The sequence below is a fragment of the Mauremys mutica genome, chromosome 15 (assembly GCF_020497125.1).
Source record: "Mauremys mutica isolate MM-2020 ecotype Southern chromosome 15, ASM2049712v1, whole genome shotgun sequence".
Classification (NCBI taxonomy): domain Eukaryota; kingdom Metazoa; phylum Chordata; order Testudines; family Geoemydidae; genus Mauremys; species Mauremys mutica.
This window is the reverse complement of record NC_059086.1, coordinates 11,556,911-11,573,868: the sequence shown is the minus strand read 5'-3', so window position 1 is coordinate 11,573,868 and position 16,958 is coordinate 11,556,911. Positions and strand designations below refer to the sequence as shown.

At 41.8% G+C, this 16,958-nt stretch overlaps 1 protein-coding gene across 1 annotated transcript in view; it reads left to right on the top strand.

Moving 5' to 3' along the window:
- Nucleotides 1–2,104: 2,104 nt before the first annotated feature.
- The window catches only part of LOC123350395 (butyrophilin subfamily 3 member A3-like), a 42,144-nt gene continuing 27,290 nt past the window's right edge, over nt 2,105–16,958 (top strand). The window contains exons 1-6 of the mRNA XM_044988964.1: nt 2,105–2,266; nt 10,111–10,461; nt 11,506–11,790; nt 14,202–14,300; nt 14,615–14,641; nt 16,079–16,105. Coding sequence (XP_044844899.1) covers nt 2,194–2,266; nt 10,111–10,461; nt 11,506–11,790; nt 14,202–14,300; nt 14,615–14,641; nt 16,079–16,105 — 862 coding nt within the window. The 5' untranslated portion in view covers nt 2,105–2,193. The remainder of the gene's footprint in view (nt 2,267–10,110; nt 10,462–11,505; nt 11,791–14,201; nt 14,301–14,614; nt 14,642–16,078; nt 16,106–16,958) is intronic.

The window sequence follows — 16,958 nt, the reverse complement described above, 5'->3', positions numbered from 1 at the left end:
TCCACTGGAGCTGCCTGCCACCCTCCCGCGGGACGCCGCCCCAAGCGAGCATTTGGCACGCTGGGGTCTGGAGCTGGCCCTGGTAGAAATGATTTGAATAGTGCTCTGCTGCCTTTCAGAGAGTGCTCTAATCACTGTGCTACAGGATAGTCAAGCTCTCCCATTGAAGCTGTTCCACTGTAGATAAATAATGAGTCATTGGAGCAGGAGGGCTGGTTCCTGAGTCTCCCACATCCTGCCAGAGTGAGCTAACCAGTGAGCTAACCAGTGAGCTAACCAGCAGACTATGGAGTCATTATCAATCTTCCATGCTTTCTTTTTCTCACTCTCCATCATTCAAAGCTTAAAGAGCCTTTTGGGCCACAGAGAGAGACAAAGCACAAACATAAGAATGACTCTGTAGCTCAGTGATTAAACCACTCATGTGATATGTTGGAGATGCAGGATACAGTCTCCCTGACCACCAGTGGAACTGCTTCAAAAGGAGAGACTTAGGGAATCTCACACCAGATTCTCCGATTACACAATGGGTACAGCTCTTACTTGAAAGATGGCAGATCACAGCTCAAATCTCTTCTGCCCTGCAGGTGAAGGGGGGACCTCAAGCAGTGGTTTCTTATAACCCATGTGGGTACCCTAACCAGTGAGATAAAAGCTATGAGGGTTGTCCTCCTTCTACCCCAGTGGCTATTTTGTGTGAGTGGCCCAATCTATTAGGCAGCCTCTGAGCACACTGACTCAATTGGGCCCCGCACACAACATAGGTGGTCAGCTACCTATCTTCCCCGGGTTTGTGAATTGCTTTCAGGCTTATGCCAGAGATCAGCATCTGGCAGCCTAGAAAAAGCTGCAGTGCACATGCACAGAAGAAGGAACATAGATGCAGAGGGAACTTTTTCTGTAGAAACTTAAGAGCCGAATGAGTTTAGGCACCTGCATGGTTTCGTGATGGGGAGGGAAAGGGGCATAGTGCATCACAGCGGTGCTGAAACCAGGACTTATATGTCTAAAATAGGGACTTAGGCACCTAAATTTTTTTGTGCAGTGAGGGTTAACATACTCTGATCATATTCAAGGTTGGCTGCCTGCTTCTTTTTGAAGGAAAATTGCTTTCGTTTTTACTATTGTAATTGGTTAATAAATAACTACATAAATGTGTAAACTGAAAGTACAAACTTCAACTGCAAGAAAAAATATCCATGAAGACTGAACAATTCCTCAAAGCCACAATCCATGTACAGCACGTAGGACCCTGCTGTGCAGGTAAGAAATCAGTTTAGCAAAATATGATCATAGAGAGATAGTTCATTGCAAGTCTAGCTGCCTAATTTAATTGGAAAATTACCATCAGATTCTTGATCTGAAACAAGAAGGAGGATAATTGACTACCATTTTCAGGTATTTCTGAACATACATTGAATAGTTTTATGTTTACACACCACACAATTTAAGACATTCCTCTCTACTAGAGAGGTTTCAGCAGGGTGGTTAGAAGGAAGTTGTTTCAAGACAAGGGAATTTTTGTCAATCTGTTACACATAATGGAATGGGCTTATTAATTTGTCATTTTGTTGTTCAAAACATGTAAAAAGGTCTCCAGCCTCTCTATCCTTTTGGAGAAATGGATTTGAAGGATGACACAGAGCTATGTTCTACCTTCTTTACAATTTCAGGCCAGATCCTCAGCTGGTGTAAACTGATGGGGCCCCATTGATCCAAGTTAAGGATCTGACCCATGTAACATTGTTACATTTTCTTAACTATTTTTTACTTTGTTCAGCACCTGGGCAGAGATCTGAACCTCTGTAACAAACTTGATTTGGATGTGTTTTTTGAAACAAAAGGTCAATCAATAGGAATACAGCATTAAAATATCAGGGCTGGAAGGGACCTCAGGAGGTCATCTAGTCCAGCCCCCTGCTCAGGGCAGGACCAATGCCCAAACAGATTTTTGCCCCAGATCCCTAAATGACCCCCTCAAGGATTGAGCTCACAATCCTAGGTTTAGGCGGCCAGTGTTCAAACCACTGAGCTATTGCTTGCTAATGAATTGTTTTTTCTTGTACAGCAATAACACTGAAACATATTGTGCTTGCCTTTCAAGGGCCTGGAAGAACTTCATAATACCTGCCCCAGCATGCTGTCTTTTGAGGAGTTTGTTGTCGTATTGGTGTTTTGAATTTCTGCCCAGCAATGGATTCCTTATTTCCGTGGATGACAGCTATTCACATACTGACTTTTCTACAGACACCCTACTTGATACGAGGTAAACAAAGTTATTTGTTGAATTTATTGTAATGAAGTAATTAATCATTGCCAAGGTGAGGGAAAAAATCACAGGCATCAACAATCTAACGTTTCATTATTTTGTAATAGTGTCTAACATTTTCATTTTTCAGTGCAATGCAGCTCACTTCTTTGTTCACCCCAATGTTCATAGAGATGGCTCAACTCTATTGCCATATGCAATTCCAACACAGACTATTCACTGAACAATGTCATTCACGGGATGCTACCAATCCCCAATCACATTATGAAACTCCTAAGTCTATTCAGAGGCAAATAACTTTATTTGCCATCAGCCAAGCAACAGGCTGCCCAATATAAATGTAAGATTCATCTCTATCTATCATACACTGGTCCACATGGATTTTGCAGTGAAACATCTGTTCACTGATCAATGAGAAATCATAGACAGCTGCAGCAGCACAGCAGCCAGCAAACAGAGCTGTAAACAGGGGAGTTTCACTGGGAGTTTACAGGGGTAGTTTGCGGGGGAGACTTAGACCTAGGCAGAAGAACTGACAGGCTAGTGAAGGGAGGGGGTGGTGGTCTGCCAGTGTTCTGGTGCCTGTTGGGGGTTTGTTTTGGTTTTTGTTTCTTTGACTAACAGGTTTTAGGTGGGAAGGCTATGACCGATACAGAGGCAGCAGTGAAAGACACAGTGAAGATGACTGGATGTGGAAGCTGCGGCATGTACATGATCCTGGAGGGGGTACCTGAAAAGAGTTTCATCTGCATGAAGTGCCGCCTGATAGAGCTGATGGAAGAAAAGATCTGAGGACTGGAGATGCAGGTGGAAACTCAGGTTGAGTTTAGAAGGGGGTTCGAGCAGATGATGGAGCAAAGACATGAGGACGCTGAAGGGAAAAGCTCAGACTTGCAGATGGAAGCAGGACCAAAGAATTCTGAGGGGAGACTGCTGGGTGAGGAAAGTGGGTGGTGGAAGCATGTGACTAAGAGAACCAGGCAGAGGAAAAGACGGGCCAGTGAAGGAGAAATAGAGCTCAAGAACAGGTTTGCAGAGTTGGAAAATGAAGAAGAGACACAGCAGGTGGTCGCTGAAGGTGAGAGGGCAAGGAAAAAGAGAAGAGCAGCTAGCCCTACAGGAAGAGGGGAAGATTCAATGGAGACAACACCAAATATGAGCCCCAGGAGAATACAGGATGGATTGCAGAGGATTGCAAGGGTGAATAGGAATCAAGAGGACTTGCAGCCAGTGGGAGCAGGGGATAGACCGGAGAATCATACTGTCACCAGGAAAAGGCAGGTCTACATGATTGGGGACTCCTTACTGAGAAGAATAGACAGGCCTGTAACTAGAGCTGATCCGGAGAACAGAAGGGTGTGCTGTCTGCCAGGTGCTAATATACGGGATGTGGACCTGAGGCTGAAAAGGATCCTAACAGGAGCAGGAAAGAATCTGCTGATTGTCCTTCATGTGAGAACGAATGATATGGCTAGATTCTCACTGGAACGTATCAATGGAGACTATGCCAGGCTGGGGAAGACGCTTAAGGAAATAGAGGCTCAGGAGATCTTCAGTGGGATTCTGCCTATTCCTAGAGAAGGGCAACAAAGGTGTGACAAGATTATGGTGATCAACAGATGGCTCAGGAGTGGTGCTATAAGGAGGGCTTTGGGATGTATGGCCACTGGGAAGCATTCATGGACAGAGGACTGTTCTCTCGGGATGGATTTCCCCTGAGTAAGGAGGGAAATAGACTTCTAGGATGGAGGCTCGCCCAACTGATTAAGAGAGCTTTAAACTAGGAATTTGGGGGAGATGGTTGGGAGATGTCCAGGTAATCTCCATGCCGGAATTTAACACCGAGAGGGAAGAAAACAAAGTAAGAAAGGATACAGCCATGGGCAGAAGAATGGACATAAGGAGGAAGGGTAGTGTAGATACCAGTCTAATAGGTGATACTGAGGACAGAATGTCTGGGCCTAATCAGGTAAAGAATGTGAGTGAAGCGAAACTGCAAGAATAAAGATGTTTGTACACCAATGCGAGGAGCATAGGTAACAAAATAGAGGAACTAGCACTACTGGTGCAGGAAGTGAAACTGGATATTATAGGGATAACAGAAACATGGTGGAATAGTAGTCATGACTGAAGTACAGGTATTGAAGGCTATGTGCTGTTTAGAATGACAGAAATAAAGGCAAAGGTGGTGAAGTAGCATTGTATATCAATGATGAGGTTAACTGTAAAGAAATAAGAAGTGATGGAATAGATAAGACAGAGTCTGTCTGGGCAAAAATCACATTGGGAAAGAAAGCTACTATAGCCTCCCCTGAGATAGTGCTTGGGGTGTGCTACAGACTGCCGGGAACTGATTTGGAGATGGATAGAGACCTTTTTAATGCTTTTAATGAAGTAAACACTAATGGGAATTGTGTGATCATGGGAGACTTTAACTTTCCAGATATAGACTTGAGGACAAGTGCTAGTAATAATAATAGGGCTCAGATTTTTCTGGATGTGATAGCTGATGGATTTCTTCACCAAGTAGTTGAAGAGCCAACAAGGGGGGATGCCATTTTAGATTTGGTTTTGGTGAGTAGTGAGGACCTCATAGAAGAAATGGTTGTAAGGGACAACCTTGGTTCAAGTGATCATGAGTTAATTCAGTTCAAACTAGATGGAAGGAGAAACAAAAAAAACATCTGGGACTAGGGTTTTTGATTTCAAAAGGGATAACTTTAAAGAATTAAGGAAATTAGTTAGGCAAGTGGATTGGATTGAAGAATTTGTGGATCTAAAGGCAGAGGAGGCCTGGAATTACTTCAGGTCAAAGTTGCAGAAACTATCAGAAGCCTGCATCCCAAGAAAGGGGGAAAAATCATAGGCAGGAGTTGTAGACCAAGCTGGATGAGCAAACATCTCAGTGAGGTGATTAAGAAAAAAGCAGAAAGCCTACAAGGAGTGGAAGATGGGCAGGATTAGCAAGGAAAGCTACCTTATTGAGGTCAGAACATTTAGGGATGAAGTGAGAGAGGCTAAAAGCCATGTAGAGTTGGACCTTGCAAAGGGAATTAAAAGCAATTGTAAAAGGTTCTATAGCCATATAAATAAGAAGAAAACAAAGAAAGAAGAATTGGGACCGCTAAACACTGAGGATGGAGTGGAGGTTAAAGATAATCTAGGCATGGCCCAATATCTAAATAAATACTTTGCCTCAGTCTTTAATAAGGCTAATGAGGAGCTCAGGGATAATGGAAGGTTGACAGTTGGGAATGAGGATATGAAGGTAGATATTACCACATCCGAGGTAGAAGCCAAACTCGAACAGCTTAATGGGACTAAATCGGAGGGCCCAGATAATCTTCATCCAAGAATATTAAAGGAACTGGCACATGAAATTGCAAGCCCATTAGCAAGAATTTTTAGTGAATCGGTAAACTCAGGGGTTGTACCGTACGACTGGAGAATTGCTAACATAGTTCCTATTTTTAAGAAAGGGAAAAAAAGTGATCCGAGTAACTATAGGCCTGTTAGTTTGACATCTGTAGTATGTAAGGTCTTGGAAAAAATTTTGAAGGAGAAAGTAATTAAGGACATTGAGGTCAATGGTAATTGGGACAAAATACAACATGGTTTCACAAAAGGTAGATCATGCCAAAGCAACCTGATCTCCTTCTTTGAGAAGGTAACAGACTTTTTAGACAAAGGAAATGCAGTGGATCTAATTTACCTCGATTTCAGTAAGGCATTTGACACGGTTCCACATGGGGAATTATTAGTTAAATTGGAAAAGATGGGGATCGATATGAAAATTGAAAGGTGGATAAGGAACTGGTTAAAGGGGAAACTACAACGGGTCATACTGAAAGGTGAACTGTCAGGCTGGAAGGAGGTTACTAGTGGAGTTCCTCAGGGATCGGTTTTGGGACCAATCTTATTAAACCTTTTTATTACTGACCGTGGCCCAAAAAGCGGGAATGTGCTAATAAAGTTTGCAGATGACACAAAGCTGGGAGGTATTGCTAACACAGAGAAGGACCGGAATATCATACAGGAAGATCTGGATGACCTTGTAAACTGGAGTAATAGTAATAGGATGAAATGTAATAGTGAAAAGTGCAAGGTTATGCATTTAGGGATTAATAACAAGAATTTTAGTTATAAATTGGGGACGCATCAGTTGGAAGTAATAGAGGAGGAGAAGGACCTCGGAGTATTGGTTGATCAGAGGATGACTATGAGCCGCCAATGTGATATGGCCATTAAAAAAGCTAATGCAGTTTTAGGATGCATCAGACTAGTATTTCCAGCAAAGATAAGTACCGTTAGTACCGTTATATAAGGCACTGGTGAGACCTCATCTGGAATACTGTGTGCAGTTCTGGTATCCCATGTTTAAGAAGGATGAATTCAAACTGGAACAGGTTCAGAGACGGGCTACTAGGATGATTTGAGGAATGGAAAACCTATCTTATGAAAGGATACTGAAAGAGCTTGGCTTGTTTAGCCTAATCAAAAGAAGGTTGAGGCGGGATATGATTGCTCTTTATAAATATATCAGAGGGATTAATATTAACATAACATAACATAAGAACATAAGAAATGCCGTACCGGGTCAGACCAAAGGTCCATCTAGCCCAGTATCTGTCTACCGACAGTGGCCAATGCCAGGTGCTCCTGAGGGAGTGAACCTAACAGGCAATGATCAAGTGATCTCTCTCCTGCCATCCATCTCCATCCTCTGACGAACAGAGGCTAGGGACACCATTCTTACCCATCCTGGCTAATAGCCATTCATGGACTTAGCCACCATGAATTTATCCAGTCCCCTTTTAAACATTGTTATAGTCCTAGCCTTCACAACCTCCTCAGGTAAGGAGTTCCACAAGTTGAATGTGCGCTGCGTGAAGAAGAACTTCCTTTTATTTGTTTTAAACCTGCTGCCTATTAATTTCATTTGGTGACCCCTAGTTCTTGTATTATGGGAATAAGTAAATAACTTTTCCTTATCCACTTTCTCAACATCACTCATGATTTTATATACCTCTATCATGTCCCCCCTTAGTCTTCTATTTTCCAAACTGAAGAGTCCTAGCCTCTTTAATCTTTCCTCATATGGGACCCTCTCTAAACCCCTAATCATTTTAGTTGCTCTTTTCTGAACCTTTTCTAGTGCTAGAATATCTTTTTTGAGGTGAGGAGACCACATCTGTACACAGTATTCGAGATGTGGGCGTACCATGGACTTATATAAGGGCAATAATATATTCTCAGTCTTATTCTCTATCCCCTTTTTAATGATTCCTAACATCCTGTTTGCTTTTTTGACCACCTCTGCACACTGCGTGGACATCTTTAGAGAACTATCCACGATAACTCCAAGATCTTTTTCCTGACTCGTTGTAGCTAAATTAGCCCCCATCATGTTGTATGTATAGTTGGGGTTATTTTTTCCAATGTGCATTACTTTACATTTATCCACATTAAATTTCATTTGCCATTTTTTTGCCCAATCACTTAGTTTTGTGAGATCTTTTTGAAGTTCTTCATAATCTGCTTTGGTCTTAACTATCTTGAGTAGTTTAGTATCATCTGCAAACTTTGCCACATCACTGTTTACCCCTTTCTCCAGATCATTTATGAATAAATTGAATAGGATTGGTCCCAGGACTGACCCTTGGGGAACACCACTAGTCACCCCTCTCCATTCTGAGAATTTACCATTAATTCCTACCCTTTGTTCCCTGTCCTTTAACCAGTTCTCAATCCATGAAGGAGGGAGAGGAATTATTTAAGCTTAGTAACAATGTGGACACAAGAACAAATGGATATAAACTGGACACTAGGAAGTTTAGACTTGAAATTAGACGAAGGTTTCTAACCATTAGAGGAGTGAAGTTCTGGAACAGCCTTCCAAGGGGAGTAGTGGGGGCAAAAGACATATCTGGCTTTAAGACTAAGCTTGATAAATTTATGGAGGGGATGGTATGATGGGTTACCCTAATTTTGGCAATTAATTTGGCAATTGATCTTTGATTATCAGCAGGTAAGTGTGCCCAGTGGTCTGTGATGGGATGTTAGATGGGTTGGGATCTGAGTTACTACAGAGAATTCTTTCCTGGGTGCTGGCTGGTGAGTCTTGCCCACGTGCTCAGGGTTTAACCGATCACCATAATTGGGGTCGGGAAGGAATTTTCCTCCAGGGCAGATTGGCAGAGGCCCTGGAGGTTTTTCGCCTTCCTCTGCAGCATGGGGCACGGGTCACTTGCTGGAAGATTCTCTGCAGCTTGAGGTCTTCAAACCACAATTTGAGGACTTCAATAACTCAGACATAGGTTGGGGGTTTGTTATAGAAGTGGATGGGTGAGATTCTGTGGCCTGCATTGTGCAGGAGGTCAGACTAGATGATCATGATGGTCCCTTCTGACCTTAAAGTCTATGAGTCTATTTCAGAGGTTATTTCAGAAGTTGTAAGTCCCATTTCTGTTTAATCTGGTTTATTAGTTAGGGCACAATATTGAGTGTTAGAAGACCTGGGTTCTATTCTTGTATTGCCTACTGACTCCCTTAGTGACTTTGGGCAGTTCACTTCATCTTTCTCTGCCTTGGATTCCTAAACCGTGCCGTAGCCCAAGCCCTGCAAGCACGTGTCAGCTGGTGCGGACCAGCCACGGGTGCCTAACTGCAGCATAGATGTGCCCATTAGAGGGCTTTCCCTTCATCCTCTCCCCTGGTTCTGGTCACGCAGACAGAAAGCAGAAGACCAGAAGTCTGAAGTACAGGCAATGTGATGTTTATTAGTGTTAGTTTCCAACAAGCATGTGTACCATAACTCTGACACCACAAAGCCTTGTTTCCCAGTGTCCCAACTCCCCCTCCTAAGCAGGCATTTTTATACCTGAAATGCACGTCCACAGTCCAACCCCTGACAATGTATGGTCATGTTCTGTTTTGGGGGGTCGTGAGCCTGGGTCTTCGTCCCACCTTTTTGTACCCTATGGAAGTGGTAAGGAGTGGTGTCGTGCTACGGTCAGGGGCAGGCATTTCTCTGGCCTTTTAGTGTTTACCTTCCCCTCAGTCTTCCCTTGCCCCTCCCAACTGGTTGCTTGACCTTGCCTTGAGATAGGAGTTGAGGCAGTCTTCAAGTGTGTGCTCATATATCATACTCCCACCACATCCAGTATCACTTTAACTTCTCTGATCTGTTCCCATTATACTAACAAACCCATCTGGCTAGCAACATACATAGTGTCTTTGTCCTTTGTTCACATATACTAGTAAGAATGTATGTATATCAAAAATTCAAACAGGCAAGCAAAACTCAAATTACTATCTCAAGTGAAAATACAAGCCCGGATCCCACATTGGCAGTAGCACTCCTAAGAGTGCCCTTAGGATGCTCTCAGCCACAGGAGTGCTTTAGAGGCCTTGTCAGCAACTTGTGTGGCTAGAAACGTGCATCACTCCAGGAGTGCCTGAAGAGGCTGTTTCACCTCTGGGGCACTTTGTAAGGATTCCTGGCTCCTGCACAGCAGGAGGGAGGCCCATTCGTGCATATGACAATGTGGGATCATGGGTGCTTGGCAGAACTGTAGCTGATCCAGCTGAACTGGGTAAACTTCAGAACTCGAGTGAACTTCACAGGGATAATAAGAGCCCACATGGTGCCTAAAATCACAGCCTGAAGCACCAATTTCATTATCCCAGTCAACATTTAAAAACTGAAAATACAACTATAAAATTCAGGGCAGGAACCTTATCACCCTCTCATTTCACCTCAGGCTGCTTCTACATCATAAAGTTCATTCATTGATTAATTATCTGAAACAGAGAAAATGTATATCTGTATATCCCTACAGGGGACTATAAAATCATTCACCCTGAATCGCCTGTTATTGGATTACTTGGAGAAGACGTTACCCTCCCTTGCCAAGTGATAGCCACAAGTATCCCTGGGGATATCACTCTCCATTGGCGTCTGGTTCAACCCCAGGAAAATATAGATGTGAGTTCTTATAACAGAGGAAACAAAGAAGAAAAACAGGATGAGAGATACTGGGGGCGAACAGAGTTCTTTCACCATGAAATGAACACAGGAAACATGTCTCTAAAGCTGAAGAATGTCCAGGTCTCTGATGCAGGGAATTACATGTGTCGAGTGGTTTCTGAGAACTGGTATGATGAGGTGGTGATTGAACTGCATGTGACAGGTCAGTGAAGGTAATATTGAATCATTTATTACCAGATATTTTTGTTATTGAGAGAAAGAGAGAAGGAGCTCAATTAAGACTTTCTGTAGCTCTTTTTTAGTCCACAGAATTACACGAGTAAGAGCTGTGAGAACAATTTGTGGTTTCTGTGAACAGACACAAAAATATTGAAGTCCTAGAAAGTCTGCCTCACAGTGAAAGACTAAAAAAGCTCAGTCTATTTAGTTTAACAAAGAGAAGTTTAAGAGGAAGTTTGATCACAGTTCATAATTACCTGCATGGGGAAGGGATTTCAGATATTGGAAGGATTTTTAGTTGCACAGAAAAATGCAAAACAAGAGCCAGTGCCTTAAATTTAAGGTCAGCAAAGTTCAAATTGGAAATATGATTTAAATTTTTAAAAACGAGGCTAATTAACCTTTGGAACAGATTGCCAAGCTATTTGGTCAATTCTTGATCCTTTTTATATCAAGATTGGATATCTTTCCAAAAGATACTACCACAAGCTACTGGTCTTAACCCAGAAACAATCAGGTGAAATCTATGCCTTGCATTGTAAAAGAAGTCTGACATAATGGTCCCTTCTGGCCTTAAAAACTATAGACTTGGCCTTATTATCAAGATTGTCTAGTGAACCAACTCACTTAGCAACTTGGTTCTTTTAGCCTCTTTGCCGCAAGTGAGTAAGAGAGGGTGTGTCCACACAGGATTTCACTCCTCTTATAGATTCTGAAATAATATCAAGGAAAATAAGTTTTCTTGAGGTATTACTGACTGAAGTGCACTTTGAGGCACAACATCTTTGTTTGAACTTGATGATGAAAGCGCCTCAGATGTAGATGAGGGGAGAAACTGTACAAAAGTTCAGTGGGAAAGACAGGCTGGAAATTTCCCTCTAATGAAAAATTCAGTTCCCAAATTTTGATGGACCTCAAAGGCTGTTTTTGTACACAAGGTGCTGTCTTTGGGGCAATTCCCCCAGGCACTGGTCTGTTTGTGAAAAGCATGAAAAGTTTAAATATTGTTTTTACTCCGTTTTTGTAGCTAGGGGTGGTGAGTCTTCCATTTACCTGGACAATTATGCAGGCCAGGGGATTGGCCTCACCTGCAAGTCAGAAGGATGGTTCCCTGAGCCCCAAGTGCTCTGGCTAGACAGTAAAGGACATAACCGAACAGAAAAGCCGATCACCATCAACACAAAGACACCTGCTGGAACCTACATTATTGAAAGTTGCATTAACATAGAACCAGGATCAGACAATGAAGTCTCCTGCAAAATAATCAACAACATGTTAAAGACAGCGAGCGAGTCCAGAGTCCTGATTTCAGGTGAGTGCACATTGGGATCAGTGACTTTAAGGAGCAATAAAGAGGTTGCTTGGTTAATGAGATGGGTCCCGTTTTTCTCTCTCCTTTGTGGTAAAAAATAAATGCCCATTTTGTCTGACCTAGTAGATGGAGCACTGGGCTAGGATTTAGGGTGACTAAGTTCTATTCCTCAATGTGCTTCTCACCCTTTCAGTGACACTGAACATATAAATTACCTGTTCTGTGCCTCAGTTTCCCCATAAAAGGGCACAATGATACTGACCTCCTTTGTACAATGTTTTGAGATCTACCATTGAAATGCCTGATAAACCCTATCTCTTCTATCTCCTTTTAAATACTTGCCTGTCATTTTCCAACAAAAACCCATTTTGATAATGCTGTGCTAAAACTTTAAAAAATCATAATTTGCACAAGTACATTAAGTGTTTTCTTTCTACATAACAATCCAGTGTTCTAATAGCTTTCATTGCACGTGAATATGTAACAAAGTTGCATGACATTTTCAACATTACTTGAAGATCCGGAAAGCTGTTTCATTCAATGTACTGGTGCATCATTGAAAAAGAGGGTAAAGTTAAGGTAGTGTGTATGATCTTCATTTTGGCCTCTCTTCTGTGCTTAATTTTTCAACATTAACATTACTTTAAGTTTTCATTATTATTTAATGGTTATGGGCAGATTCCATTGCCCTTACTCATACTTTGAAGTACTCACCCAGGTGAGTTGTCCCGTTTATATCTGTTGACTACAGGGATTCTGTATGGAGTTCAGGCCTTGCCACTGACTTGCTTTATGGCCTCAGAAGTTGCTTAACTTCTCTCACTTTCCCCACCTCAATAGGGAGTTAATGATATTTATCCCACCTACTTCACATGGCTGTTGACAGGGTTAATTCATTTTAGTGCATACAGAGAAATGGTTTATAACATTTTCCTGAGTAACTCCACCAAGGATACTACTTTTAGGTTCTCTACCTCCCTTCCTCAGTAGAGGATCTTTCTGCCTCTCTTATTATTTTTTACTATTTCTGGTGGGAATGCAATGGCAAAGAGATGCATTGTGCAGTTTCCCCAGTAATCAGCTGGGGCTGTGCCCAGGAGGTAGCTTGGGTATGACTTTCACCATTTCATGGACCGATGGAGAACGAGTTATAATTTAAATATGTGCACATTAAAACCTGTTATTAAATATGCATACAATTTCTTTATGAATACTAGCGCTGAAAAGGTATTTGAGGTAAATCCTGCGAACCTTACTTGTGATAAATGGTTCCATGTCTAGTTGGCAGCCGGTATCAAGTGGAGTACCCCAAGGGTCGGTGCTGGGGCCGGTTTTGTTCAATATCTTCATTAACGACCTGGAGGATGGTGTGGACTGCACCCTCAGCAAGTTTGCAGATGACACTAAACTGGGAGGAGTGGTTACGGTGGACGAAAAGCTGAATATGAGTCAACAGTGTGCCCTTGTTGCCAAGAAGGCTAATGGTATTTTGAGTTGTATAAATAGGGGCATTTCCAGCAGATCGAGGGATTTGATCATTCCCCTCTATTCAGCACTGGTGAGGCCGCATTTGGAGTACTGTGTCCAGTTTTGGGCCCCACACTACAAGAAGGATGTGGATAAATTGGAGAGAGTCCAACGGAGGGCAACAAAAATGATTAGGGGGCTGGAGCACATGATTTATGAGGAGAGGCTGAGGGAACTGGGATTGTTTAGCCTGCAGAAGAGAAGAATGAGGGGGGATTTGATTGCTGCTTTCAACTACCTGAAAGGGGGTTCCAAGGAGGATGGATCTAGACTGTTCTCAGTGGTAGAAGATTACAAGGAGTAATGGTCTCAAGTTGCAGAGGGGGAGGTTTAGGTTGGACATTAGGAAAAACTTTTTCACTAGTAGGGTAGTGAGGAACTGGAATGCGTTACCTAGGGAGGTGGTGGAATCTCCTTCCTTAGAGGTCTTTAAGGTCAGGCTTGACAAAGCCCTGGCTGGGATGATTACGTTGGGTTTGGTCCTGCTTTGAGCAGGAGATTGGACTAGATGACCACTTGAGGTCCCTTCCAACCCTGAGATTCTATGCATCTATGATTCTATGTGTGACATGCCAGTGTCTGAAGTATTTCTATCTGCGTGAGTAAGATGAGCTGGGTGTGGCTGAAGGCTTTAACTATACTGAACACATTGGAGGAGACCACAGCTCTGTTCTCCATGATATCCTTCCTTGAAGATGTGTAGAATCTTTTGATCTAAATTCATCTAGACTGTGTTCTGCCAGAAAAAAACAGCAGTCTTCAAATTCAACTGAAATCTGATTTCACCAGCTCCTCAGACAGACTCCGTTTGGTTGGCCTTATAGTTTTCATGATGTTTCTTAAGAATTATTGTAATGTAACTGACATTTTCACATATTTTTCAGATGTTTTCTTCCCAACCACCTCCCCTTGGATGGCTGCTTTCCTGGTCATTTTATTTCTTAGCATGCCCCTTATTGCTGTTGTAGGGTATAAACTGAAAAGTAAGTATTTCTTTGTATGTTTTTTTTCAATAAATATGTGAACATGTTTAAACAGATGATATGGAATTCTTTAACTATACTTAAACCAAACAAAACCTGAAATGAGTTTTCTAGGAGCAGATTCAGAAAATGAAGACCCTTGTTCTGACAAGAGAATTTTTAAATTCCTCAAATATAATATATTCAAGGCCAGAATAGACACCAATGGATGGTTTGGGATTACAGACTTAGCATTCATGCCAGTAACTGATTCCAGGACGCTATGAAAAGTGTCTCATTTTTAAAAGAGGTTTTAATTTTTTAATTTTTTTCAGAGAATAATGACACAACATCTCACTCAGGTAAGTAACTAGGCAGGTGAATGCAAATTAATATGAACATATTTTATATCTTGATTTTGACACAGTTCGAGGGAGCCTGTGGAATCCCCATCACTGGAGAGTTTTTAGAACAGCTTCGACAAACACTTGCCGGAGATGGTCTAGGTTTACTTGGTCCTGCCTCAGCACAGAGGGTGGGACTGGATGACTTCTCAAGGTCCCTTTCAGCTCCTACATTTCTCTGATTTTAGAACAAAAGTTTAATGTAGCAGTTGCTGTTCTGATCTGAGAAGCTGTTTATAAATTACAGGAGATGGGTGAGTTTGTTCTGCTGTGATCAACAGCTGTGTGCTTTTAATGTTTGTCGTATGCATCCAGTAATTTCATAGGAGTTGGGGTCTATATTGAGCATTGAGCAATAGCAACTATTGCCATTGTTGGTTTATCAGGAAAGTTTGTTTCCTTCAGTTATAAACAAATCTTGTCATTAAAATAGATCACATTCAGGATAGCCTTCTGCCATTCGTTCCTATGTGGGTATCCCTTGACATTGTTCCAGAATCATTAACAGTTGTAGAAAAGGGTTGCTCCTGTACATGTACACTTATATCCTCCAATATAGACAAGGTAAAGGATAAAATGTGAGGTCTTTTATAACATAGGCACTAGAAACAGGAGTGATTGCCTCCTGTTGGTTATCTGCCTGGGAATTATGTTTGGCATTGGTAGATTTCTTCTTGGTCCACAACATTCATTCAGGACTAGGACAAGACCTGGACTTTTTTTAACAAGCTGGGTGAGAATCTAACTTCTCTAATCACTGATTTCCCTTGTGGGTATTTATGGGGTCTCCTAGAAATTTCAGCATCCCATAACATTTTTCGGGTAAAAAAACCTTCTTCCGCAATTAAAGTTTCACTTTAGTCTTCTTCAGCAGATTGTAGGTCTCATGATCATTTCTTCTATTGCACTTCACATACACTTAATTGTTTTGGACTTCTTTTATTTATTTTTCAACTCTCCCTGAACTTCAGTCTTATGCCCCTTTATTCACACCCCAATCATTGTACCAGTTGGTATCGGATCCTGTTCACTGATGGTTTTGTCTGGTTCCCTCAGAAGCTGTCCTATAAAGTCAGAGGATGTGGGTTGGAGGGATGTGCTGAAGCAAGGGGTCTCTATAAGCATCCTGACATTTTCACAGATGACGAGCCAACCACTGCTTTATGTGGTCAGGCTCTATGCATACTCAGTGAACTGGCAGAAACCATCTTCCAATACAGTGAACAAGGAGATAATCTTCAAGTGAACCAATCTGTTCCTGTCTCCTAAAGCAGGTTTTTCCGAAATGGAGAGAATCTGGTCCTGTATTTTAAAGCTGTTTTTTTGGGTTGAAATAAGGCTTTGGGAAACATATAAGAGTAATTAACGTTGCAATGTGATTCCATGTATTTGCAGTAACTGAGAAGAAAACAATGGAAGAAGGTAAATATTGTAGACCGAAGGATTAATCTGCTGGTCTGTATAAATATATCTTTCTTATAAATTTGAGTATTTGATGTAATAGGTTTATAGATTTATATTAAGAATAAGTTTGGCTGTAATGCAACAGACCTACAGGCCAAAACCCTGTATGTGAAGCTAAGGCAAAGTTAGCACATTTTGGGACCCTTTCCAGAAAAGTAAAATTAGACAAAACACCCACGCAGCTGTCTAGAGACCTTTGCCTGAACCAATAACAATGGAGGGTGGAAAAAGGGGATTTCTGCCCACAAATCTAACAAGTACACCACAAATGCGTACATACCTGTCATCCATACGCACATGTATACTAGCCTATGGGGTAAGTGTACCCTAACATTTCCGTGGGGGAAGGATGAAATTTGGGCATAAGAGGAAGGATTTCTGATCAATGCCCTATAAAAAGGCAAGGCAGCTCACCATTAGGCAGGCAACTTACCCACCTATCTACTCCTGTCTACTCTTCATTGCCTCCACCTTCAACAACGTATCGATGCTATCCATCTATGATGGCTATTAACTATGAATAAGTCATACTCTATTTCTTTTCAAACTGTAAGTTTAAGGTAACTAGGCTAAGCTTGCATTTATTTCAGTTCAAGCTTAATAGGTTAAGTTAGAGAGTAAACAGCTGCATTTAGCTTCCGCTGCCAGAGGTGTGAAAATGGAAGCGCCCAAGGCATTGTCGTTTATCTTCCAACACCAGGTTATTAAAACAGAGTGTGAGTATTAACTATGTTTGCAGCTTATAATATTGTATTATCATATGTATCTCTTAAATAACAGTAATACAAGTGTAACTGTAATTCTAACTGTT